Source organism: Fistularia commersonii, chromosome 28, assembly GCF_037954325.1.
Source record: "Fistularia commersonii isolate RoL2024-O1a breed Wild chromosome 28, RoL_Fcom_v1.0, whole genome shotgun sequence".
NCBI lineage: Eukaryota > Metazoa > Chordata > Actinopteri > Syngnathiformes > Fistulariidae > Fistularia > Fistularia commersonii.
The window spans coordinates 10068701-10093288 of record NC_141311.1 but is presented as its reverse complement, the minus strand read 5'-3'; the positions used below and the strand labels follow the sequence as shown (position 1 = coordinate 10093288).

Below are 24588 nucleotides of genomic sequence, written 5' to 3'. Positions count from 1 at the left end.
GGCGAGCCGGAGAACCAGCGGCCGGATGAGGTTTCACGTCCAGGGACAACGAGGAGCCGGTGACTCAGTGCCGCCTTCCGGTCCGGAAAACAGCTCCTCGTCGGGGGCGGCGTTCCCAGAACCCCGGCTCGGCCGAGACCTCGGCAACACCTCCGAGAAACAGACACCATCCCCGGGGGGTTCGAGTTCCCCCGGACGACTCGCCGTCGGCTCGTCACCATGGACACGCTCTGCCCGCGCTGACCGGTCCAGCACAAACACACACATGCAGACGGGGGAACGAGAGGGATTTTATAAAATGAGACGAGCTGAGGACGTTTGTGTTTTTTTTTTCCACAGGTAAATCACAGCACATTACCTTGGACCAATGAGAGAGAGTCTTGGGGCGGCGGGCCACGTGGTGACAAATGGCAGAAACTACATGATGCATCATTTTGGAGATTATCAATAGATTGCCAATATTTTTAGAAATAATAAATGAAGATTTGTCACACCCTGGAGTCAGAACTACCCAACATCTCCATGCAGTCATTTGCAGATGTTCTGGAAGAGAAGCTTCAGCAACTCTCTTGATGATGCTTGAATAAAGAATCTTTTGCCAAAAATTAAAGCGGCCCGTCGCCGGGGCGACGCCGACCCGCGTCATCCACCGGCACAAAGTATCTGCAGCAAACGTGAAGTGGAGAAGCGTCCATCCCGTTCCACCAGATCCAAATAACCATCATCCCTGTCAATCATCTTCACCACAGCAAGCATGGAAGTAATGCCCGGATTAATTCAGCGATCGCCCTTTTATTGGTTTTGTTCAGCTGTTGTCACGGCGACTTTCCATCAAACCCGCAGGCTGAACCCTCTGGGTGCCGCGGGCGCCGTGACGACGTCCGATCACCTGAGGTTATTCGCCTCATAAAACGATCAAACAAAAGGGGGATTGAGTGCCTGGAGTGGGTAACTCTGGAAAACACACTCATTCATTCATTCAACCCCTTCACTTCCTTACACACTGGGGGACGTGGACTTAATCTGGGTCAGCTGTCAATCATTCACTTTCTCACACACACCTATAGCCTCCAGAGACTGTTTTTGGGATATGGGAGGAAGACGGAGAGCGTGGAAAGTAGCCAGGCGAGAGAACACACATCAAGAACCAAGCATACTAGAACCCTGCACCTTGGTGCTGCCACGCGTCACCTCTGACCTCTGACCTCTGACCTCCCCAGGTCGCTCCTTCACTCCCCATTGAAACCCGAGACATCAGAGCGACAGACCTTCCGCAGTCAGGTGTTTGCGCTTTCGAATCGGCCGGCGTTAATTCGAAAGGTTCGTCCAAGCGGAGCCGGTTTCGAGTCTCCCTGGCGACCGGATGTTGATGAACGCCGCCGTTCGTCATCCAGCAGATCGGGAGATATCAAAGACCCGGCCGCTCCGGCAACGTTGGCGTCAGATCCCGTTCGGATCCTCTGTCAAGTCCCCCCCCCCCCCCCCCCAACCAAAAAAAAAAAAAACAACAACAACAACCTCTACTTCAAACAATTCTGCAAAAAAATAAGATCTGAGGAGAAAAGCCTTTGCTGGTGATGGGAGGGGGATGCAGTGTGACAGATTTATAAATAAATATCAACGCTCCTTCAGCTCTAGACGGAGCGGCAAGGAAACCCATGCCGTCAGAAAGAGAAAGAACTCTCCGGAACCCGGCGTTGGGTGGCTTTCGGGAACTTGCGGTCAAAAGTTAGCGCCGTATAGCAACAGGGGAGGGGGGGGTGAGTGATGTAACGCTTCCTCGCCGACAGCTGAGGTTTACATCTCATCAGCAGAACCAGGTGTCCTTTTTCCACGTTTTCACCTCTGGCTCGCCGGTGCTCATCTGCCATGATGGATCCTAAATGATTTGACCCCCCCAACCCGCCGTGCGATTTATGTCACGGACCCGGAGGACGGAGCTCACGGTATCAGCGCAAAATCTGCAGAGTGAGCACAGACATGTCTGGGCCCCATAAATCCCCTGGAAACAGCTGCTCATTGATCTCATCTAAATCAACTGGATTCCAACCGTGAGGTCGGGATCACATGAGGACAGTGTGTGTGTGTGTGTGAGGGTGGAGTTAACAGTGACCACAAGCGATAAATTTAATAAAATGTGGTCGATTTTACGGGATCATAACTATTTTATTACCGATGTGAAAGGTGAGAAGGTAGGAGAGATCAGCTGTTCACTGACTTGTAAAAGGTATTCATTGTTTTAACCCCCGAGGCGGGAAAACTACGGGCCGTGTCCGACCCGCGGGGAGTCACATCTACGGCAACCGTTTTGAGATATTTACATTTGTAGGATTTATTTCCTACAATATAACCAGACGGTGCCTTCTCTCAGGTTCAATTTCCTTGATCGGCCTTCACAACAGAATGCGTCGGCTAAATATTCTAGCAACGTGTCGTATGAGGAAAGAGACGCTAGTGCGAGGGTAGCCGCTAACTCAACGGATTCATTTCCCGCTGGATTCTGCGATTGCTAAAGGTTTGAGAAGAGGATCCAGTTGGAGTTTGATCATTTGATTTATGAATTTATGACGATGGAAATGGACTTTGCATTTTATACCTTATGTTTCTTACAAGCGATTACCAATCGCTTCATCGTGAAAGACCATCGAGACACCCCAACTAGCGGAGCGATTATTCTTATCCAACATTGGAAGCTGGAAAGCCGGGAATTTATGAAATAATACAAACGATAATAAAAAAAAACAAAGTAGAGAAGTGGCTACACAGAGTACCTGTTGATACTATGACGAAAACACGCCAAACAGTAATTACTGCTTTAGCGTTGCACTATTACTGTGAGTCAACACACTACATAGTAGTTACAGTGTAACAAATTACAGTGTTACTGTAAATTAAACACATAAACACAAGGCTTTTTTTTTTTTTCCCAGTCATCATAATTATATGTCATCAGCTGACTGGCACGTCCTGTGATTTTTCACAGGTTACGTCGGACTACACAGGATAATAGTGTATTTGCACACAGTAAAAAACATTACTGCGGAAATGATCGCTGGCTGGATAATTCTGCCGCTCTATAGTTTCAGCACATTTTTTTTTCAATCGGTAAGTAGCACATATAAATTACTGATGTGTGTTTTTTGTTTTTGGCAGTAAACTACTTGTGATTCAGTGACGGTGCAGCTCTGTGATCTGCTTACAGTGGGTCCCCGGTCCAAAGATGGCAGGTCCCCGCTGTGATTTTCACAATACCTGTCCTATTTTGTGATGACGGGCACTGCAGTTGGGGATCGTACTACAGTAGTGTGTGAGCACTGTGGTTTCACGTCAGCTTGGAAGTTTGTAAATGTCAGCCCACCGGTGCATCTGAGTTCGGTGACCTCGAAACATTGTAGAGTTATATGGAAGAGTCAAGGGAACGCATGGACCGCAGGAAGCCGGTCCTGATCCAAACTGATGGCCTCGTGCCCATGGTAAATAAATATCTTGTAGAACTTTCTCCGGCCCAGTGGGTCATGCTGGCCGAGGGGAACCTGGACTCCGGCACCGTGGCGACAATAACAGACATGTGCTGCGATATCGTTCAAAAACTCACCACAGACGTCCTGAACATCGTGAAGCCCAGGTTCGAGGAGTGCCTGAGGGATGCGCGTCAGGCCGACGTGGACAGACCCATCCCTTACTTCACTGTCTTCCAGGAGCCAATCGACGAGACCATCGCCAGCGCCCTCAACATCCCCAGGAACATGTGCGAGACAGCGGGGAAGCTGACCAACCTTCTGGAGAGGGAGGTGTCCAACGGCGTGAACTCCGCTTTATCCGTGGATCCCAAGAGCTCCATTCTGACCTCAAAGCCCGCCCTCGACATCTCAAACATCAGCGCCCTCTGCTCGATGGTGTTTTGTATTTCCGAGCTCCTCAAGACCTATCTGAATCAGGTGGACCTGGACAAGCTCCTCGGCGTCCCGCGGCCGTCCACGACCCACGCGTTCGCCCCAGACGTCGAGAAACGCGAGTCACCGATCAAATCTCAAATCAGCATCCAGGAGACGACGAAGGCTGTGGAAGAAATCCTAATCAGGAGGTTCAGTGAAAAGGAGACGGACACGGCCGACATGCCGTTCAGCGTCTCCCAGGATGCCCACGCGGCAGCGCTAGACATCGTGGAGATGATCACGGAGGAGGAACGCAGCTCGCTGAGGCTGATCAACAACAGGGTGAAATTCTTCGCACTGTGTGCGAAGAGACACTCCAAACCCAACAAAACCTCCCAGAAGAGCAGCTTTCTGAAGTTTACCCGAAATCAGTTCACACAAATGAAGGAAAAGCTGAAGAGCGCCTGCTCGTGCGGCAGGCCCCAGCAAGCCCCCTGCGGCGCCAAGGAGGAGGACGCGACGGAAGTAATCACCGAGTTACCCAAAGCTCCCCGAAAGATCAGCAGGCCCGTCGAGTTCGACGTCGTCCAGAAGGATCTCGAGAGGTGGTACGACAAACTGGAACAAGCCAAGCAGACGCTGGAAATCAACGGCGAGGAGATACGGAATTTTTCAAGGCAGCTGACGGAAAGAATGCACCAACAAATGGTGGACTTTGTTTACAAGAGTTCCTCTGACCCGCTGGGAAGCCCAGCCATCAACCTCCTCTACATGGTGACCCAAGACATCGTGGGGCGCTTCGTCCAGCAGGCGCTCCTCTGGCTGCAGATGGAGGCCTGGAATCACACCAGGCTGGACGAGGCCGTGCCCGACGCGCTCAACGACATCGTCATGCATCTCGCGGAGAAACGGACGGCGCTGGACGAAAAGGACTCCGCGGCGCCCAAGTCGCCCTCCATTTCGCCCGAGGAGAGCGTGGACACGAGCAAGGAATTCACACGGACTCCGACGCCTTTCCCGAGGATATTTCCCAAATTCCCCTTCGAAGACGCTAGCGGAGACGAGAAAAAACCCACGGAGTGCGAGCCGCGGATAGACTCGCCCCCCTCCGGACACTCCTCGCCGGGCAGGATGGAAGAAAAGCTGATCAGCAACTTCATGCACAACCTGGTGATGCAGCTGGTGAGTCGCCTGCCTCCGAAAACCAAAACGCCCCTCAAGATGAAGGACGTCCAGTACGTGGTCAAGCGTCTGTCGGGCAAAGCGCCCATGGAGGTCATGTGCACCCTTCTGGACTCTGTGAAAAACATGTACCAGCTGGAGAAGGTCACCAATGCGGTAATCCGGGACCTTTTCCTGGAGTTCGACTCCCCGGAGAAACTGATGCAGTCGGCAATGTCATCGGAGGACGCCTCTTTCGTGGATGCCTCTTTCAAGCACCTGCGGAGCCACCTCACGGACCTGGTGGACGGGAAGCCCAAGAAATCCAAATTCTGCAGGTTCTTCTCCTGCGGGCGAAAGCAAGCCCTCTAGCCCCCCCCCCCTCACGCACCCCCACGCCACTCAGAGGACCCGATTTTCAGGTTTTTGTAATATTTTCTGCCGAGTGTAATATTAACGAATAAAATCAAGGATCACAAATACGGTTTTTAGGCGGGGGCCGATTCGATGGCTCGTCCCGATTGAAGTCCAAAAATTTAATGTCCTGATGGTTTCAACTGGTAAAACTACCCCACTTCCACTCAGCAATGTTGACAGTTCTTAGATTCCCAGCTTCCTCCGTTGCCCTTAGTGACATCACCCCCTCCCCAAAACACACACTTTCAAAGTTGTATGTAGGAGAGGTGACATCACAACATGTGACCCCCCCCCGAATTTCAAATAGCGGGACTCCACACCTGTCAATCATATCTCATATTGAATTCATGTGTTTTATTTGCTGTGAACTGTCCCTTTAATACCTTCCTGTTGCTCCCATAGAACCCCCCCCCCCAACACACACACACACACACACCTCCCCCGCCCAAGGCAGGATGATTAATTTGTGTCCATTGATTTCTTCTCCTGAGCTGAAACTATGCAGGGAGAGATGGATGGAGGGAGGGGAGAGAGGAGAGGGAGAGGTAGCACGAGAGGAGGCGGGGGTCAGCCAGTCAAACCGTGGGGGCAAAGACTCGGAGAACCGGGGTGGGTGGCGGGGACGGGGACGGGGACGGGGACGGGGACGGGGACGGGGACGGGGTGGGGGCGCATCCAGTATTCAGTGTAGTGCTTCTCTGCAGTTGGTTTTTCTCCCCTAATCTTTAATGTAGGGAGGAAAAAAAAGCCAATGGTTGCAGTCTGGATGCGTCAAACCATCTCTCTCTCCTCTTCCTCCCTCTCTGGCGATTGGTAATTCTCTGAGTGTCCACATGTCATTTCTCGCCCTGGCTGCTGCAGCAGCGAGCAGCACGGCATGCTGGGGAGGGAGGAGGGGGGGGGGGGCTTGAGGAGAGGAGCGGGAGGAGGGGTGGGTGGGTAAGTGGGGGATGGGGGTAAAGGAATGCCGGTGGGCAGGCAAGATAGCAAGATGGATGGAGGCATGTATTCATCCGTTTTCCCTCTCTCATTACATCTATTTAAAATGCTGCCAGGCTTGTGTGCATTTGTGTGTGTATTTATATGTGTGTGTGTGTGTGTGTGTGTCTAACCCACTCCCATCTCCCCCCGCCCGCCCCATACAAGTAGCACCGTTTCCCTCCCCTGCACATCCTTCACTGCCTCTTTTGACTCCTCTCTCCATCCTGCCCCCATCTTTCTCCTCGGCTAAATCCCCGTTCAGCCATTAAGGAAATTCATTTTTTGAAAAAAAAAAAAAAAAAGAAAGAGCTAAGGGGGGCTGGGGCTGGAGAAGATGGGGGAGGGGGTTGACAGGCTGTGTGATCTGCGCTTAATTCTATTGGGTGATCGTTTTAATTAAGCCGCCGCGTATTTGCGCGAACTGTCGCCGCTACAAGCACATATTTGACGGATGAAGAAGAGAGTGACCTACATTTGCTGTTTGACGGCCACACACGCGCGCAGAGGCGTGCACGCACATGCCTACGCATGCACGCGCAGCATTTGACGCCATTTAGTTAATGAAAGAAATGAAACGTGCGCAATGATCAGTGTCAAGTGACCCTTCGCGGTGATCTACATACACAGTGGCGTTGAGATGGATGTTCTGCATGTTCTCTCCCATGTTCTCCTCCCTCTGCCTGATCGGATCAAGCGTCGGAAAAGACGGGATCTCAGGAGACCAGAAGACCCCTAACGTGGAGGAGATGAACCTCACGCCCTCAAATTCGGACAAGGTCAGGCCTCCACGGAGGTTTGACAGTGACCTTGAGCGAGACGTTCTCCAGCCGAAGGAACAGAACGTTCCCCGCTTGAGCTGGTGTTTTAGCAGAAACTTCAACGTTCCATACAGGGGAATACGGGCGAAAGAAATAGAGATTAAATTGAACCCCCCGCCCTCGCATCAATCACCTCCTCCAAAGAGGTGTTAGAAGAAAAAAAGGCGGAGGAAAGATGGATCAGCACCTTCTGGAATGCCTACCGAAAGGTGTCTTTATTATGTAACCCTGCATAGGTGTACTGGAAGAATTGGAAGAACTACAAGTATTACAGGCAGACGTGACGGACTCGGTTCTTTCTGACGTTCTCCGAGGTCGTGATTCGGACGGACGGGTGGTTTTTTTTTGTTGTTTTTTTTTTCCCTTTCTCAGATTCCCGACTTTCGTCGCCGCCTTTCGTCGCAGGCTCGGGGCGGAACGGCCGAGGGGCGGGAGGTGTCAGAAGCCCATGCGAATCGACGAGTAATATTCCCGCTTCAGAGGCATCCAATAATACCCGAGTCGGTGGAGGATTTGTACCGCGGCCACCGGATACTGTGTTTACAGTCAACAAACATTAGTCACTGCAGATTTTTTTCCCTCCGGCTCCTGCCAAAACTCCACATTCACCATTCGCTGCCATGGGATGGAGGTTGAAGGGGACGGGGACGGGGGGGGGACGGCCTCTCCTCAAAGGCTCCCTTATCTCCCCTCACCTTATCTGCTGGAGTGCTGCCGAGCTCCGCAGTTTTCAGGAACGAGAGGACACCGACAGAATTATTTAAATTGAGGAGAAACACGATTTTTAAAAGTCGCCCCCACCCCCCCCAACCTCCGAAGGGAGAACTTTCGGCCGCCGCCTCCACTGACACTGCGCACTTCCTGTCAGGAGGGCGGTTTGCAAGTGACTGTCAAAAAAAAAGCTCCGCAACTTTGGATTGTTGTAAAACGGAGAGGGGGGGGGGGTGATGGAGCGAAGAGACAGGCGGTCACGACTCAGGTGGTCTCATGAAAAATGAGGGAAAATAGTGACAGATCGACAGCCGGGTTCTAAGAGATGAGAAACGAGGAGGCGACGGTGTTTGAGTCGAACCGGGTAGAACCGGTTTGTGAAGCCGTGAGAGGCTGACATGAACCCACAGAACCCCCTTCCCCCCCCTGCGGGGAGGGATGAGAGAAAATCAGCATGAACGGAAAAAAAAAACACCTGCAGACTGTAGGGCGGGTCAGCTGTCAATCATCCAAGCTTTCGATCTATCAACCTATGGACAATTTAAGAATCTTCGGTGGAACTTCTGATTGTTTTTGGACAGATCGGGGACGATGGGGAGCCTAGAAAGAAGCATCCATTTCCAAAGGCAGAGCAGATCTTTTCGTCCGTAAGAAATACCTCATTTACCTTCAATACCTTCCTTTTTCTTTTTTTTTTTTTTTTAACACACGGCTCTAGACGTCCAAAACAATACCCCGCGGCCGATGCGCTTACTTACTTAAAGCTTATATTGTCCCCGAAGGGCGATTTGGTTGCCGCTCGCCGTTTGACTCGGATTGAAACGGCGCTATCAAGGGCAGAGTTGATTAGATTCCGCTGTGCGATCAATGCAGACATGTGTTTTGGTAGGGGAAGCCACGGGTGTGAACCCCCCCCCACCCCCCCCATGAGCTGTTGTATTTGCTTTATTTCAGGCGCGCGGCCTTCGATACTACAGGGCTGTGACTCTCTGCCTGCCAGCGGCGGCAACGGCGGTGGTGGCGCCCGGAGCGAGCGGCATGAAGAACACTGTGGGTAAATAAAAGATTCATTTTCACAAGTTGTTCATGCAGTCATCCTTAAGACAGGCGCGGTCTGGGGCCGTCATCAGAGTGATGTAACTGCGTGACACACACACACACACACACATACACGCACACACCCATAGGACTGGCAGGCAGGGGAAATGTCACCGCAGCACCAGAATCTGATTCAAACCCGTTGCGCTGAGGGGAAATAAAAGAATTACACACGCAGTTCACGTCCGAAATAGAGTCGAGGGAAATGTGCGTGTGTGTGTGTGTGTGTGTGTGAGTGTGTATGTGTAGGGTTCAATTAGATTCCCACAGATCATTTTCCATTTTCAGTGGCCTGACAGAAGGTAATAGGTTCCACTCTATCAGAAACAAGAGGAACCTCATCGATCCCAGACACACGTATGACTCATGACAAAACATCTCATCCCGTTACACAGACAACCGGGCATGTCTGGCACGTGTGTGTGTTTGTGTGTGTGTGTGTGTGTGTGTGTGTGTGTGTGAGCCACTGCGATCACGAGGGACTCTCTGTCCAGCAAGGAGATCTGAGAGCGAGGGGAGGCCGCGCTGCTCCTCATCAAAAATTCATCCCGTCCCTCAGCGTTCTCAGAAACACAGATGTGTCAAGGTAAGCTCGCACACACACACACACACACACATGCATAGCATTTTGCTCAAGTGGAAGTGCCTCTCCAGCTGCATTACCGTCTTCATTTTGAAAAAAAAAAAAACCTCCAGTTCGCCGCTACCTGCAGGTTGGTGCGGCTCCATCTTGTCATCCGGTTGATCGTCCAGACGCCCCATGTGACCATCGGACCGCTCAGACGCCCCCCCATCGGAGCGCTCAGACGCCCCCCCCCCCCCCCCCCCGACCCCAAGCCTCATTGACGTTCTCCAAAAGAACAATAGTGACCAGAGTTCACAGAGGGGATGGAGCCAATCCCGGCTGACACTGGAGAGAGAAGCTGGGCCTGACCTGGACGGCTCAGCTGTCAATCAAACAACATCCAACCATTCAGTCTCGACCCCACAGACAATTTAGTCTGTGGAACCTGGAGAGAACCCAGGTGGGAGAAAACACACCATCACTGCTAGAAGGGTTGGGCCAAAGGCCAGCGTGGCTCCAATGTAAACATGGCCGCAAAAGTACGCTCTTCACTTCCAAAGCCGATTGATCACCTTTACCGAAAATTTTCGGTCTCCAGAAATTTTCCCTCTCCAGAAAAGTTTCCGAGCGTTTTTTTTTTTTTTTTTTTAAATTACCTTCCGAGCCCTTTCTTGAATAGGTATCATTAAAAAAAAAAAATTGAAGGCCTCATTCTGAGGACCCCCCACCCCACCACGGTTGTAATAAGTAGCTTCACAAACCAGATATACATCCTCTCCTCCTTGTTTGCCCTTTGCCGCGTCCTCCATCTGTCATCCTCTCTGCTGAGTCTCACCCCTCCACCCCTCCACCCCGCCCTCCTCTGGCCACTGACCCAAGGACCGGCCCCGGGACCCCTTCCCCTTCCCCCTCCCCTCTGCTGGCCTCCGTCCAGGCCGGAGAGCGCGGGGCCTAGGCGAGTGTGGCGGAGCTGTCAGCGGCTTCCTGCTAGGTGCTAAGAGGGTTGAGCAGAGGCGGGAACATCTCTGTCAGCTCTCTGCAGTTTGTGCATGAGCCGCCGCAGTCCTTCTGGCTCCACATGACGGATTAACAAGCAGCGGCGGCAGCAGCAGCAGCAGGAAGCGACAGATCTGTGATCCCTCCCACCTCCAGGATGCAGACGCCGGCTGGCTGCGTGGCGCCGCATTCACATGCACGGACGCTTCTATCTATGAAAATCTGCTTACGAGCTTGAAATTTTACCGGAACCGGATTTCAGCCCCGGAGTAAATCCGTCGGTTCCGAACGGACGAGAATCCCGTCGTTCGTTCGCCGACGCTCGGTCAGGAGGCGGAGTTAACCTTGGCGGGTCGGCTGTCAATCACAGACATCACACCGAAGGACAATTAAAAGACTTCAGTCAACCTGTGTAATGTTTTTGGGCTGCGGGGAGGAAACCCTGGAGAGAATAGGCATGAGAACAAGGAGAGAACACACACACACACACACACACACACACACTGAACCTAGCTGAGTGCCTGAGAGGTGTGTTCTGTATGCATTCCTCGCAGGGATGCCGCTACACGTATGTCAGATGTCACTGATGTAGAAAACTTGGAAAATATCGCCAAAAAAAGAAAAAAAAATGTGAAAAAAAAAAAAATCCTTTGACATCCCAAGTCGGATTATCGGATATTTCCAGTCTTTTCAAGAAAGCGACGGCCCTGATATCCGGACCATAAATATTCTTTAATAGAGATGCTATAAGTAGGCCCTGTAAGGAGCAGCAGTCAAACATCCTCCCCCCCCCCCAGCTCGGATGATGCAGTGTGTTTGGGCTGCCTTCTGACACAAAAGCAAACACGGGGTAATAGATTGCAAATGAACGGCGCGGCCGACACGCCAATTAATCAACGGGGCCGAGCGCCGCTCTTCCTCAACGCTATTGTGATATGGTACGGCGGTGGAGGGGGTGGTCGGGTGGGTGAATTGCGGCTCCTTAAAATGAATGGATTGTATCTGCAGTTAATTATCATTTACCACGGGGTCTCTCCGGGATGTTTCCGCAGCTTAAGGATACGGGCGGCGGGAGTGGAGCGGCGGCGGTAGCGGCGGCGGTAGCGGCGGCGACGGCGGCCGGCTGGTAATTACACTACACCATTGTAGAGGATCAATTACATGTAATCAGAGTGGCATCGGGCCCGGAATCGAGTGGCTGCTCAGCCACTTATACATGGAAACTTTAGGTTTCAAGGGGACAAACAATGACTGAGTGAAGGCGAGCCAGCGATGCGGGATGAACACACACTCACACACACCCTTCACCTCTCTGCCGTCCACCGCGGTGTCTCGCTGCATGCACGGGAAGGTGCTTGGAAAGGTGATGGGAGTTCATCGATAGGTAAAATTGCATGAATAATTCTAAGATAAGGAACTGACTGTATTTCAACTCAGGAACTATCGAGATGAGAAGTTATCGACAGGCTCCTATTGGTTGGTGGAGTGAAAGGACCAGGATGTGGGCAGCGCCCCGCCTCTTCTGGAGTCTACAGGCCGACGGTTTTGGAAATTGCGGTTGTTTGGGGTAACGTTCCCACATCGATCTGTTGTCTGGTCACAGAGGGATGGATAGGCTCCGCCCCCCACTGCACTGCAGCCGCTGTGTAAATCACAGCTTCAAGCGTGTACACACACACACACACACACAAGCACATGCATGCTGGTTGGGAGGGTAATAAAGGGGCCTCAGGTCCAGCATTATGATTATTATGTAAGCGCTGAGATGTTGCCGCTCTTTGATGCCCCCCCCCCCCCCCCCCCCCCCCGATGCTCATTTAAGGCCGCCGTCATCCCTCCCTTGGCCAGCAGGGGGCGCCTCACAGCACAAAGCAGATGTTTGCATCCCGTCATTTAAAACCCCATGGCGTCATTAATCTCTCGCTAATTAGCCTCCATGTCCAAACTGAGCCGTGCAGCTTCACGGAGGGAGGAGAGGTCATTAGTGTTGCCATGGTGAAAATGTCTGAGATGTTGACGTTAATGAATTACAGGACGAGATAGAGCAAAACATGAGGGGGTGAAGATGGGGTGTCGGGTGACAGCGGGAAGAGGGGTGAGTAGGGCTGCGGACAAACCGAGAGAAACGGCGAGGCAGGAAGAGCGACGGCAAAGGCGACAAGAAGAATGGCAGGCCGAGTGACCGGCAGAGCAATGAGCAGAGCGGCAAGCAGAGCGGCACGCGCAGCGATGGCCAAAACGACAAGCGGAGCGACGGGCGGCGCAAGGACAAAGTAATGAGCAGAGCAATCGGCGGCGCAAGGACATGGCGACGAGCAGTTTGGTAACAAGAGCAACGAGCAGAGCGACAGGCGGGGCGACTGACGGAGCGATGGATAGAGTGGATGTACAGACACGCTAGCTGACGCTCTAGCTGTGAGCTGTCTTCTGCGCCAGCGGTGGACATGAAATGACTTTTAAAGGGATCCCCGGTTAGCAAGGTATTATTCTCCTATTTGGTTTGTACCAGCTACGTAAAAGCGATAACAAAATATCTCCACATATCTTAGTATGTATACAATTAAGCCACATTTGTCGTTCACAATGCTGGGCTCGGTCCCGTTCATTTCACCCCATGCCGCAAAAATGTGTCATCAGTGCAAACCTTCACATTTGAACCCAAAAGAGATGAAAATCAGGAGGATAACACTGAAGATGGGATGAGCTTCAAAATGAAGATGAATAAAGACAAGAAGAGGCAAGAGTCGGCCAAAGCCAGATATGCTAACAGAGAGAGAGAGCTTCCGTGGTAAGGAGCTCCATTTTTTTTTGTCATCTGCTGTTCACCGTGATTCGTCAGCTTCCTCCGATGCTGATCTTTCGTCATCAGACGTTTCTTCTGCAATAGCGGGTTGGCGACATCCTGGTGATGATACGGCCTCTCCCGCCTGAGGCGTTTCTTCCAACGAGCTTCATCGGTTTCCTTGAACCTTCTGCAAGCTTATGAAAGAAAACTATGGGCGCGGCCTTGGGCTTTAGCGTCCATTTAAAAACCAGCAGCAACCGTGAGCGCTTTTAGCAGCTTAGCCTAGCTCGGCTAAATGAGTCAAATGCGTCCGGATAGAAGCGGCGAGAGCAAAGATGTGGATCCTGAGCCACTTGTGCACGTCCACTAGTTATATCCCACTCCTGTCTTTTCATCTTGACTCTTGGAAAGCTGTGTAGGGATAAGCATCAGTCCCTTTGTTTCCCTTGGATTGGAAATTGTACCCAAAAGCAGCACAATGTAGCATCATTAGCGTATTTATCGTAACATACCAAGCCGAAGTTAACACGAGCAACCCGCGTATGTCATCAACCTAGCATGTATTGGGCTAGTAAAACAATGGCGGCGCCCCTGGGTTCAAATATGCGTTATACATTGCGATTTTTAAAGAAATAACAATTCTCTGTGTGTTTTTTTTTTTTTTTTAGTGCGAGACAAACAGGCATATTTATGCCTATTGGTCCTCCCTGGCGGGGTTCCCTTTAAGGAATCAGAATGGATGAGTGGCGACGCCAAAGTCGCTCCTCCTCCTCCTCTTCCGCTCAGATGAATGTCCGACTGTATCCTGAGCAGAAAGTGACTGAGATGGTCGCAGCCACTGAGTCACTTCCTCCCCAGAGCGCCAGGAATTTAGATCGGCCATCATCAGCCACAGGTACGAGGCGGCGGCGGGGAAAGACTACTGAATGATTTATCTGCTCCTCGCTCTAAACAGCCAGTCCGACTACAGAGCAATTCGTCATGAAATCATGGATTGGTTGTTATTACATCTTGCGGTTATATATACTGCTCAAAAAAATAAAGGGAACACTTGAACAACACAATGTAACTCCAAGTCAATCACACTTGTGTGAAATCATAGTGTCCACTCAGGAAGCGACACAGATTCATTTTGACTTGTTTTAAGGACATTACATCAAAGTTGGATCAGCCTGGAGTTTGTTTTTACACTTTAATTTTGAGTGTGATTCCTAATCCAGACCTCCATGGGTTGATACAATTGATTTCCATTGATCCTTTTTGTGTGATTTTGTTGTCAGCACATTCAACTGTGTAAAGAGCAAAGTATTTCATAAGAATATTTCATTCATTTAGATCTAGGATGTGTTTTTTAAGTGTTCCCTTTATTTTTTTGAGCAGTATATATTTGTAGATGTCATGCAATCAGTACAACTTTAGCGCGAGTGGGGCAAGTATTTCCATCTGTCATGTGATCTTTCATTGAGGTCAAAAGTCAAATATAACAGCTCATCCCTCTGGGCTAAAAGTTGCCTGTCGGGGAAACCAAAAACAAATGACCAAAGATCTCATCCTGTGTGGTGCCCCTGTGATGGAGGAGATGATCCAGACCGTCAGCTTGGGAGTGAAACCAGGAGATCTGAGACGCACATTTCTTATTCTATTTTTATTTTTTTCCTCAGTCCTCCAGCAGGTTCCACACGTTCTCCGGGAGAACCTGGGTTCTGCTCCGCAGCAATGCCACCTGACCCAGGAAACGGAACGTGATCATACATTTAAATCCTTCATGGCCCGTGAGGACGCGGCGGTTTCGGTCCACCGAGCAGAGGGGTTTTTTTTGCAATTCACAGCTGTGACACACACACTCACGCACACGAGGACCCAGGGGATTATGGGATGTCAGAACAGGACCTCGCTAACAGCCTCGGAACTGTCGCAGGAGAAGTCATAGATGACTGGACATATTGCTATTGTCATTCATTCGGTTTTAAAGCGATTGACATTGGGGTGGAAGGGTACGGGGCTTAACCTGGACAGGTCAGCGGTAAATCCTATACACATCTAACTATTAGTATTAGAACTAGTTTTGAAGGAAGATGGAGAACGTGGAGAGAAGGCCTCCAATGATCGTCTCCCTATGGTTTGAATATTCATCCTTTTTTTGGTCAAAATTTTCTTCGATGTCGCGAGCAGAACCTCAAATGTGTGTCACGTGAAACGCTCTCCTGTTCCAGCCTCAGCCATTGGGTGACGCTGTGATGAGGACCGATGCCTCGGATTAGCGGCGAATGCGTCGCGGTGCACCCGACCGAGAGCCCTCGGCAGGGTCTTTCAGCGGGCGGGGGGGCACATTCAGCAGCGACATGTGTGTTTACTGCATGCAGGTCGTGTTTCACCTGCTGCACCCCCCCCCCAACACACCACACACACACACACACGCACGCACAAGCCTCAACCCCTAGGCCTCCTGTCTGCAGCCACGCAGCAGCTTCAACCACCACAGATTACAGATCAACTGCAGGTTTCCACTAAACGGAACAACATGGAGCAGAAAACATCTCTCACACACATACACACACACACACACACACACACACACACAGTCATCCACCCACCGCAATGGTATTTTAAGACTCTGACCCCAGCCATGTTTACACAGGGGGCTCCCTGAAGGCATCAGGGGGCCTGGATAGAAGAGCTTTATTACAACCTCTTGGACATGTTGCACCCTAGGGTGTGCACGTTCTTGCCGTCTTGCACAGACGACCCCCCCCAACACACACACACACACACACACAACCTAGCCAATGTCTGCAGTGAGCCCAAAAGATGCCTGCAGGACCAGTATCAGAAAAAGGGGGGGAAACTGATGTATGATGGATGTGATGAGGACGTTGTCACCGACAGGAGGAAAACATTTCACTTTAAACTGCATCAACCATTTCAGCCCTATTGTCTCCGGGATCCGGTGCGGCCCGATCCTTTACAGAACACGCGGCGTGAGAACATCAGCGCCCTGAGAAGCCGTAGGATCGATCCGAATGTTTCCATGACGAGGGGGCGGTTGGAGGTGCTGAGCAGCCAGTGTGGGTATTCCCATTCCGCGCCGTTCCACCGGTTCTCCTCTACTTGTTCAAACACAAACCCCCGCCCACCTGAGTCCACTTGGCGAGCTGAATGTGTGGGTCTGACACGCGGCCCCCGTCCACTTTCGGGATGGGGGGGGGGGGGGGATTTGATCCCAGTCGGCTCTGAAATGACCGCCTTTACTGCAGACTAATTAACATCTGAAACCTGATGTCCCCTCTGCCTGAGGTTCTGCGGCTCCGCCGTTCTCCAGCTGCTTCCTGCCCCCCCCCCCCGCCTAACACACCACCACCACCCCTCCAGTTTTAAACCTGCAAACTACCTATAATTAAATTTACTCACTTTTCAAGAACCAATCTCCTGAGCAGGAAGTGATTTGAATTAGAATTGAAATGAATATGACCCCAGTTAGTAAAAGCACAGCGTCCTCGCAGTGTGTGTGTGTGTGAGTGTGTGTGTGTGTGTTGGGGGGGCATGAATCACAGGTGACAAATGGGGAGGGGGGGGGGGGTATTTCCTGCCGTTTGGCTCCATGGTTCATTCTGCAGATGCACAGAGCCGCCAAAGCGCAGGTTTGATCTCATCTTGACTTTGTGCCACTCTGTTTGCCAATGAAATAATGGACCACGGGCCGAGTGTCGATCAATCCCGCGTGCATTAATGTTAATAATGGGGGAAGAGAAAATGTACACACAGCGGCGGTGTATCAGCATTTGATCCGGGAGAACAAGAATATAAATGTCCCCAAAATGTGTATTTTTGTTGTAATAACTACGGTATTAAACTAATCCCGGGGTTTTTCTCAAGCAGGCCGAGTCGTCATGACAGGACTTCAGTCTTCTCTTTCAGTCATTCAAGATTAAATCCAGAATTTGGCAAATACTTGGGAAAAAAAAAAGTTGCCGTTTTTTTTCATGTGTGTTTGTTTTACTTCTTTCTCCAATTCCACCGAGACTGGAGGCGCGACAGAGACGGCGGGTGCCAAATCCGACAAAAAATAATCGAGAAATTAGCCGGACGGTTAGCGAACCATGGCCGAGAAGCAGTCGGAGGCCAGAGCGCCCTGCTTCACGAGGTTAACCCCCCGACACACACACACACACACACACACACACACACTAGCTGCCTGCACCATGTCAGACCCAGGGTATCAACATGTGATCAGAACGTGGATGGGGTCAAAGGTCACCACTATTTCCATAGAGGAGCAGAGCATTTCTTGGGTGCATCGTGTCAAAATTCCACGGTCTTGACCCATTTTCTTCTGCAGCCGGTCGGTGTTTTGGATCAAGAACCGAAAAAAACCCCACCAGAACGAAGGGGCGGGACTAAACCCCCATGACTGGAACCCTTTCAGGCTAAATGCTGGAGCGAACGTGTTCCGCTCATCTTTGCGGGAGGGGTGCTAGTCAAGGGGGGGGTGTATCGCCGACATCCTTGTTCTGCTGCAGCTCTGGAGGGAAATGTGACGGCGACGGAAACTCGGGAAGGCGCGAGCCCGCCGGGCACACGTGGGGGGAGGGAACGGCGAGGGGACGTGTGTGTGTGTGTGTGTGTGTGTGTGTGTGTGTGTGTGCTCTTACCTTCCAAGCAGCACGTCCTCCACAGGCCCGAGTGGGTCATCACCTCCTCGTTCTTCTTGCTGGTCTCGTTCTCGCTGACCGACTTGGTCTTGCAGACCCCGCGGGAGTACAGCCAGTAGTCCGTGCCGACCGCGATGGTCATGAGGCTGAAGGCCGCGAAGGCGCCCACCGTGGTCAGCAGCATCTGGACTCCGCGGTCGAACAGACCCATGTTTCCGCATTCCATGAAAGGGGGACCCCCTTTCCTCTTGATGTACAGGAAGTAAATATTTGAAAATTTGCGGGACCAAATCAAACCGAAAAAACGGGATATACCGGAACGGAAGGAGAGGGAGGAAGGAGGAGGAGGAGGAGGACGCGCTAGGAACCTTATGGTTGCGTTTGGGTGAGGACCAAGTCAGGAGAAAAAAAAAAACCGACAGGGGTTTATAGGAGGAGGAGGAGGAGGAGGAGGAGGAGGAGGCCTCTTCTCTCTGGCTCACTATTAATCCCCCTCCCCAAAAAAAAAAAAGAGTGGAGGAAGATGGATGCAGATCACCTTCAGCTGCAGCAGCAGATCTACAAAAACACACGGAGGAGGATGAGGAGGTCCTGGAGGCAGAGTGGGTTGATCCTCCACGCAGGCCCGCAAGGTGGTGGTGTGTGTGTGTGTGTGTGCGTGTGTGTGGAAGGAGGGGGGGGGTTTCAACCTGTTTCCTGACTAGGCAAAGGTTACAGCCACGCGATGAGGATGAGGGTTTACTGTACTTCGCAGTGCATTGAGCTCCCCGGGAAGAACTGCTGCAAAATCCTGCAGACTAGAGATTATTATTCTGGGGTGTAAAGGAGGGGGGGGGTGAAGGAGGGGGTGCTCTGGTGGTCAGAGAGGACAAAGCGGCGGTTTGCGGGTCGCGGATGCGCCAGAACGCATCGTTTGAGCGGAGAGAAAAATGGGGGGGGGGGAATTAAATGGCGGAATCCAAAAAAAAAAAAAAAAAGCCCCAGTCGACGCCGTTCCGTGCACGCAGAGAGGTCAGGGAGAAGAGAACCGCCGCAATGAGATCGGGACGACCGGACCGATGCGTTTGTTCATTAGCAGGGGGGGCGGGTTGGTGGGTGGCGGTGGGTGGGGGTCGCACTCACAAAATGATCCGGTTGCAACGAAGAGCTGGAGAAGAAGAAGAAGAAGAAGAAGAAGAAGAAGAAGAAGAAGAAAAAAAAAACCCGCTTCGATTCGTCTTTTTTTTTCCTAAAATTCTGATCCCCAGATTCCATATGTAGCCCTATAGCTCTGGGAGGCTCTCCGCCGGAAACGGGGGTGCGGAGGAGGAGGAGGAGGAGGAGGAGGTTCGGCCGTCGAAGATCCGGAGACGGCGGGGGGGTTCCGGCTCGGCGAGCCCACCATCACTCGACATGGAGCCGGCAGCAGGAGGACGGGGAGTCGGTGCAGCCTCGGATGCTTCTTCCCTGGACGGAGGAGGAGAAGAAGAAGAAGAGGAGGAGGAGGAGGAGGAGGAGGAGGATGCTTGGATATCCAGAAATCACCGTGGCGGTTTCAACCCCCCGACCCCCCCCACCGCCGGACCGTCCCGCTCCTGTAGCCCTTGTGTGAGAGGATGGAGAGAGAATGGGGGGGGGGAGGGAGAGATGGAGAGAGAGAGAGAGAGAGAGAGAGAGAGGGATAACAAATAAATAAATGTGGCCCTTGCCTCCTCCTCCTCCTTCCCCGGTTGAATATTACACAATCGGGACGTGCACGGAGCCGGAGCTGGTGCTGTCACGATGTCAGTGCATTCTGCCCCTGTGCCCCCACCTCCCCCGCGACCCCCCACGCCCACCCGAGCCCCATGCACGATGGGTAATGTCGGCGGGGCTCTTAATTCTGCAGGGTAGTTTCCTTCTCTGCTCGCCAGCGACGCTTAAAAAAGGGGGGGGGGGGGGCTCGCGGTGTGTGTGTGTGTGCGTGTGCGTGTGTGTGTGTGTGTGTGCATGCTTTTGCGTTCGGGCACCCCGTGCTGCAGCGGCCGTTGCCTATTCCGCGTATGTGTGTGTGTGTGTGTGTTTCTGCGTGTGTGTGTGAGTACGCGCGTGCATTCAGGCACCCTGTGCTGCAGCGGCCGTTGCCTATTCTGTGTTACTGTGTGCGTGCGTGTGTGTGTGTGTGTGTGTGTGTGTGTGTGTTGCACTCATTGCTGATAGTTGCTCGACCGAGTTGTTGCGGCTCCCTGTCGTGCACGCGCACTCACCCCCTCACTGAGTGCACGTGCGCGTGTCAATTTCTCGCACTCAGGTTTCGGACGCGCGCTTCTTTCAAGTGACTTCCGGTCATCCCCCCCCAAAAAAAAACAAACCAAAAAAATAAAAAGGCCCCACGTCCTGTCAGACACAGGAACGGTCACGTTGGCTCGCTGCTTCAGCTCTGACACGCGTGGGGGTGGGAGTGTAAGTGGGTAGTGGGTGGGAAGGGTGAGAGAAAGCTCCCGCGCAGAACACTGTGGAGTGTGTCGCCCTCTGCTGCCCAGTTTCACTCATTACAGTTTGAAACTATTTATTAATCTAATCATCATATTTGACCATTTATTTCACCGATTTTCACAAAAAAAATATATCACTTGAGTGACTTGAAAAGGTGTCCAGGAGAGAACACACACACACACACACACACCCATACACAAGAAAATCATTCTTACTTATCAGTGACATAAAGTCAGGGGAGGCAGGAGAGGCCGTGCCTCACTTTCCAATCTTGGAAAGAAAAAAATGAAAAATGGAAAAAAAAGAATAGAATTGTTTGCAACAATAAAATTGTTGTAAAATTGTGGTTTGCTCTATAACAGTATTTTTAACTGAAGAATGACAAGGAAATTTCTATAATCAAGTTATCGATGCTTTTGTTCAGAGGGAGTGGCACACGGACTTTGTTTATAAGTGAAGATAAGAGCAATATAATGTTTTTCAAGGCTAAATGTTATTTTTACAGTTTGTGTGAAGAAAGCTGATATGAGATTTTAAACATAACCCGTTAACTGCTGCCAGCCAAATGGTGAATAAGCTACTATGTAAGGTCCATATGTTTGATTATGATGAAGGCAGTGCCTCACCACACGTCGCTGTTACTGCTCATGGGGTGTAACCTTGTGTTTACTTAAAAACCTTACTAGTGCAACCCGGACACAGGTTGTAACATGGGGTCATTGGATCTTTTTGGTGTTTCAACATCAGACTCCTTGTGCCCGCCCCCCCCCCAAATCCACAGCCATCTTGATGCTTTCTCAGCGGTATCTGTATTTTTGATGGCTGTCTTTCTGTGTTTCCTCCTATTCCCAACACTTGCGAGATGACTGGACCGCGAATCCTCGGCATCCAACATGGACCGGGCAGCTCAGAGTCTTCCACCCGTCGGCATTCGCCTCATACTTGGTACTCATCCTCTCAAATGCCTCCCGCAGACAGTCTTCCCAAGCAGTTCCCCCTGCCTTGTTGATTCTGACATGAGGCGCAGGTACGGCCAGAGTGCGGTCTCTGTGATGTATCTGTGAATTTGAGCTGCCTGCCCAGGTCCACATTCAGCTACCAGTTCCAAGTGTTGATCAGGAGCTTGGCTTGGGCGATGCCGTGGCTTCTCAGCTTGAACAAACCCAAAGGCAAAGTGGTTACCTGAGCTGACCTCAGGATGTGCACCGGGGATCCTCCCCTCTGGCACTGAGGGCAGGCAGGTGTCTCTGCCAGACACCAACACAAGAGGTTGGTCGGGCCGGGGAGGACATTGGAGACCGACCGGATCAAGACTTGTATGCAGAGCGGCGTCACCTTTCAAAACTCGGGCCAAGAGATCTTCCAGTCCAGTGCCGACTCCCATCTGGTCCACACATGTCCATCCTTCACTCCTGGTCGGTGCAACTGCTCCCGCCAGAACGTTGTGACACAGCTGTGCCTTCCCCCACCTCCAGATGACCTTGAGGATGTTCCAGTTTCCGCAAGAACCTTGGGCACCTCTTGTAGACCACATATGGTACTCCATTGGGACCTGGTGCTAAGCTGATCTAGCTGCTCTGACAACTTCTTCGACCTCTCTCAGGGTTGGCCCCCTGGTGTTGAATGCTGAAGTGGGCTCTGGTAGAGTTATCAGAGAGCTGCAGGGACCAAGTTCCTGCTCTCTGGCGCTGTTGCTGTCGGTTGCCCTGAGATACTCGTCAACCGCTTCTTGAGTTTCGGCCAGTTGCCCGCCTCCTCTTGGTGAAGCTGAATGGACTTGCAATGAAGGTGGCATGCTTCTTGGTTCTCTCCTTTCTCCTCTTTCAGTGCCATTCAGCAGGACAGAGCATTCCTCCTTAAGAGCTCTGCTAGCCCGGCCTTGACCTCTTCCCTTGCCTGCTTCTACTGCCGTCCCAGTTGTCTTAGCGCTTCCCGCAGCTGACTGATCTTCCTCTGCCGTCGATTTGGCTCCCCTGCACTTTTATTTAGGCACTGCTCTTTGGTGCCAAACCCCTTGGCGGCAAAGCTGACAATAATTGCGCACATCATGCACAACTTCTGCTAAGCGTTCCCTCTGGCTACGGCTTCGAGAACTTGATCGACGTTCTCATTGAACTGGCACCACTCACTTTCCTTGTTGGCGGAAGGCTACTAAACCCGGCAATGCTTTGAATGCCTGACTTGGGGTGGGGCTCATGGAGCGCGGAGGGTCCGGCCCGGGCGGGACCCTCCTGCGGCTCACCAGGCACTGGCCACCACTTGCCTCCCAATCAAGCATCTTGGTCTGGTGGCTCTTGAGACCTCGCGGGTTCTTTCAGATCCTGCCACATAAACAAACTGCACTTAAAGTCGGAGTTCTGTTAGCTTGGCTCAATGTCTATATATCTCATTTTGGTTGCTGCCTCTCCAGCTGCTGCCATATTGTTCATGGTCATCATCTGGTCTTTGCTGGAGGTCACTGACTCTGCCAGATTTGACTGGTTTGATACACACCTACTTACACAACTTAACCTGGTGTCGTTGGGTCTTTCGGGTCTTTTAACATCAGACACCCTTACCCGCGCGACCCAGCTGGGGGTGCTCAATCCCCGGCTTGTGTCTAGGTAATAACATATCCAGACCAGTCACGTGCGGTGAGGTTCATGGCTGGTGAGGCACTGACATAATCACAGTCAGATTTACAAATATATGAACCCTACATAGTAGCTTATTCACCATTTTATTGGCAGCAGTTGACGTGTTTTGTTTTAAATATATCAGCATTTTTTACATACACAAACTGTAGCATAGAAAAAAAGCACATGTAAAAAAAAATGTTATTATCTCTTACCTTTACTCCTAAATGAAGTCCATGCGCCGCTCCTTCTGTAGAAAAGCATCGATAACTTGCACGTAGAAGTCTTCCTTATCTTTCCTCAGTTTTAAAAGTCTCTGTCTCAATGGAAATCGCTGCCAGTGAAGACAGTCGTCCTTGATCGGTCCTGTTCCGACCGTTTGTTTTGAGTCTTTTCAGTGTCGAGAATGACCTCTCCACCGATGCTGTCGTATCCGGAATGGTGACCACTGGCCGGAGCCACTTTGTCGCCTCAGTAAAAGTTTGAATGAGATCCTTCCGGGCCAAAAAGTTGAGAAGCTGCCCAGGAGATTTACATTCATCCCTCACTGTTTGAGAGCTATACAGCCAATGAGATCATAAAAAAAATAACTGGATGGTTGCACCTGACTTGCTAACTGTTTACTGTAGCTTGATATTGCTAATTCTATTATTCTGTATCCGAGAAGTAAGAAGGATCCCTGGGATCAGCGGTGCCCCCTACCATGAGGCTCCGTCACTGCGTGCCTCACTTAATGTCTCTTCGCAGTTGTTTTATGATTACGAGAAACACGTTACAGTTGTTGACGAAAAACATTAGACACATCAGCTAAACTATGAAAATTTAGTTCATATATTAAAAGTGTTATTTTAATAGTGGCATCCACAGAGACAGCAATACGGTCTCAGTGTATAGCATGGCAGCACAGTTAGCAGAATCATTGCGCAATACGCAGTGGGCTCAGCTGGTTGCCGCGTCACCCCACGTCTCTTCTTCATATTTGAACGGTAAAAGTAAAAATTTTTTTCAGCAATTTTGAAAAAAATAACTAAAAATGGTGAGGTTAAGTGGAGAATAACTTTATAGTACAAATCACTGCATAAATATAACCATTTAATTTATTTTTTCATTTTGCATTTTTTTCTTTCCATGATGACAGGTGAGGCCCGGCTTCCCCTGCCTCTACTGACTGCACCTCACTGATCCAGACTAATGTCCATTTCCAGCCCTGATGCTGCATGATGGGAGCACAAACAGGAGTCAGAACTCAACTGTCAACCTGAGAACCCTCTAAAACTATGAGCACCTCTTGTTATTCTAACGTTTATTTAACGGTTGTTTATTTGTATTCAAAATTGTCGCAGTTTCAAGCGGTCTCATTTCAGATTATTTACCTATTCGTAGCACTTCTCTGATGGTGTCAAAGAAATTTCACATTCATTTCCCAATGACTACAACCAACATCTTGGTTGTTTTTTTTCTCG

General features: G+C 51.1%; 2 protein-coding genes across 2 annotated transcripts in view; one reads left to right on the top strand and one right to left on the bottom strand.

Annotated features, from left to right (window-relative positions):
- cacng2a (calcium channel, voltage-dependent, gamma subunit 2a) overlaps positions 1-19034 on the bottom strand; it is a 36316-nt gene extending 17282 nt beyond the window's left edge. Inside the window, exon 1 of the mRNA XM_086175579.1 lies at positions 18057-19034. Coding sequence (XP_086031705.1) covers positions 18057-18282 — 226 coding nt within the window. The 5' untranslated portion in view covers positions 18283-19034. The remainder of the gene's footprint in view (positions 1-18056) is intronic.
- Positions 1756-6549, top strand: LOC147217536 (uncharacterized). The gene has a single exon (XM_086175578.1). The coding sequence runs from the start codon at positions 3402-3404 to the stop codon at positions 5406-5408; it is 2007 nt and encodes a 668-aa protein (XP_086031704.1). The 5' UTR covers positions 1756-3401; the 3' UTR covers positions 5409-6549.
- Positions 19035-24588: the final 5554 nt, after the last annotated feature.

Coding starts and splice junctions, on each gene's coding strand:
- LOC147217536 (XM_086175578.1), top strand. CDS start 3,402: ATGGAAGAGTCAAGGGAACGCATGGACCGCAGGAAGCCGGTCCTGATC.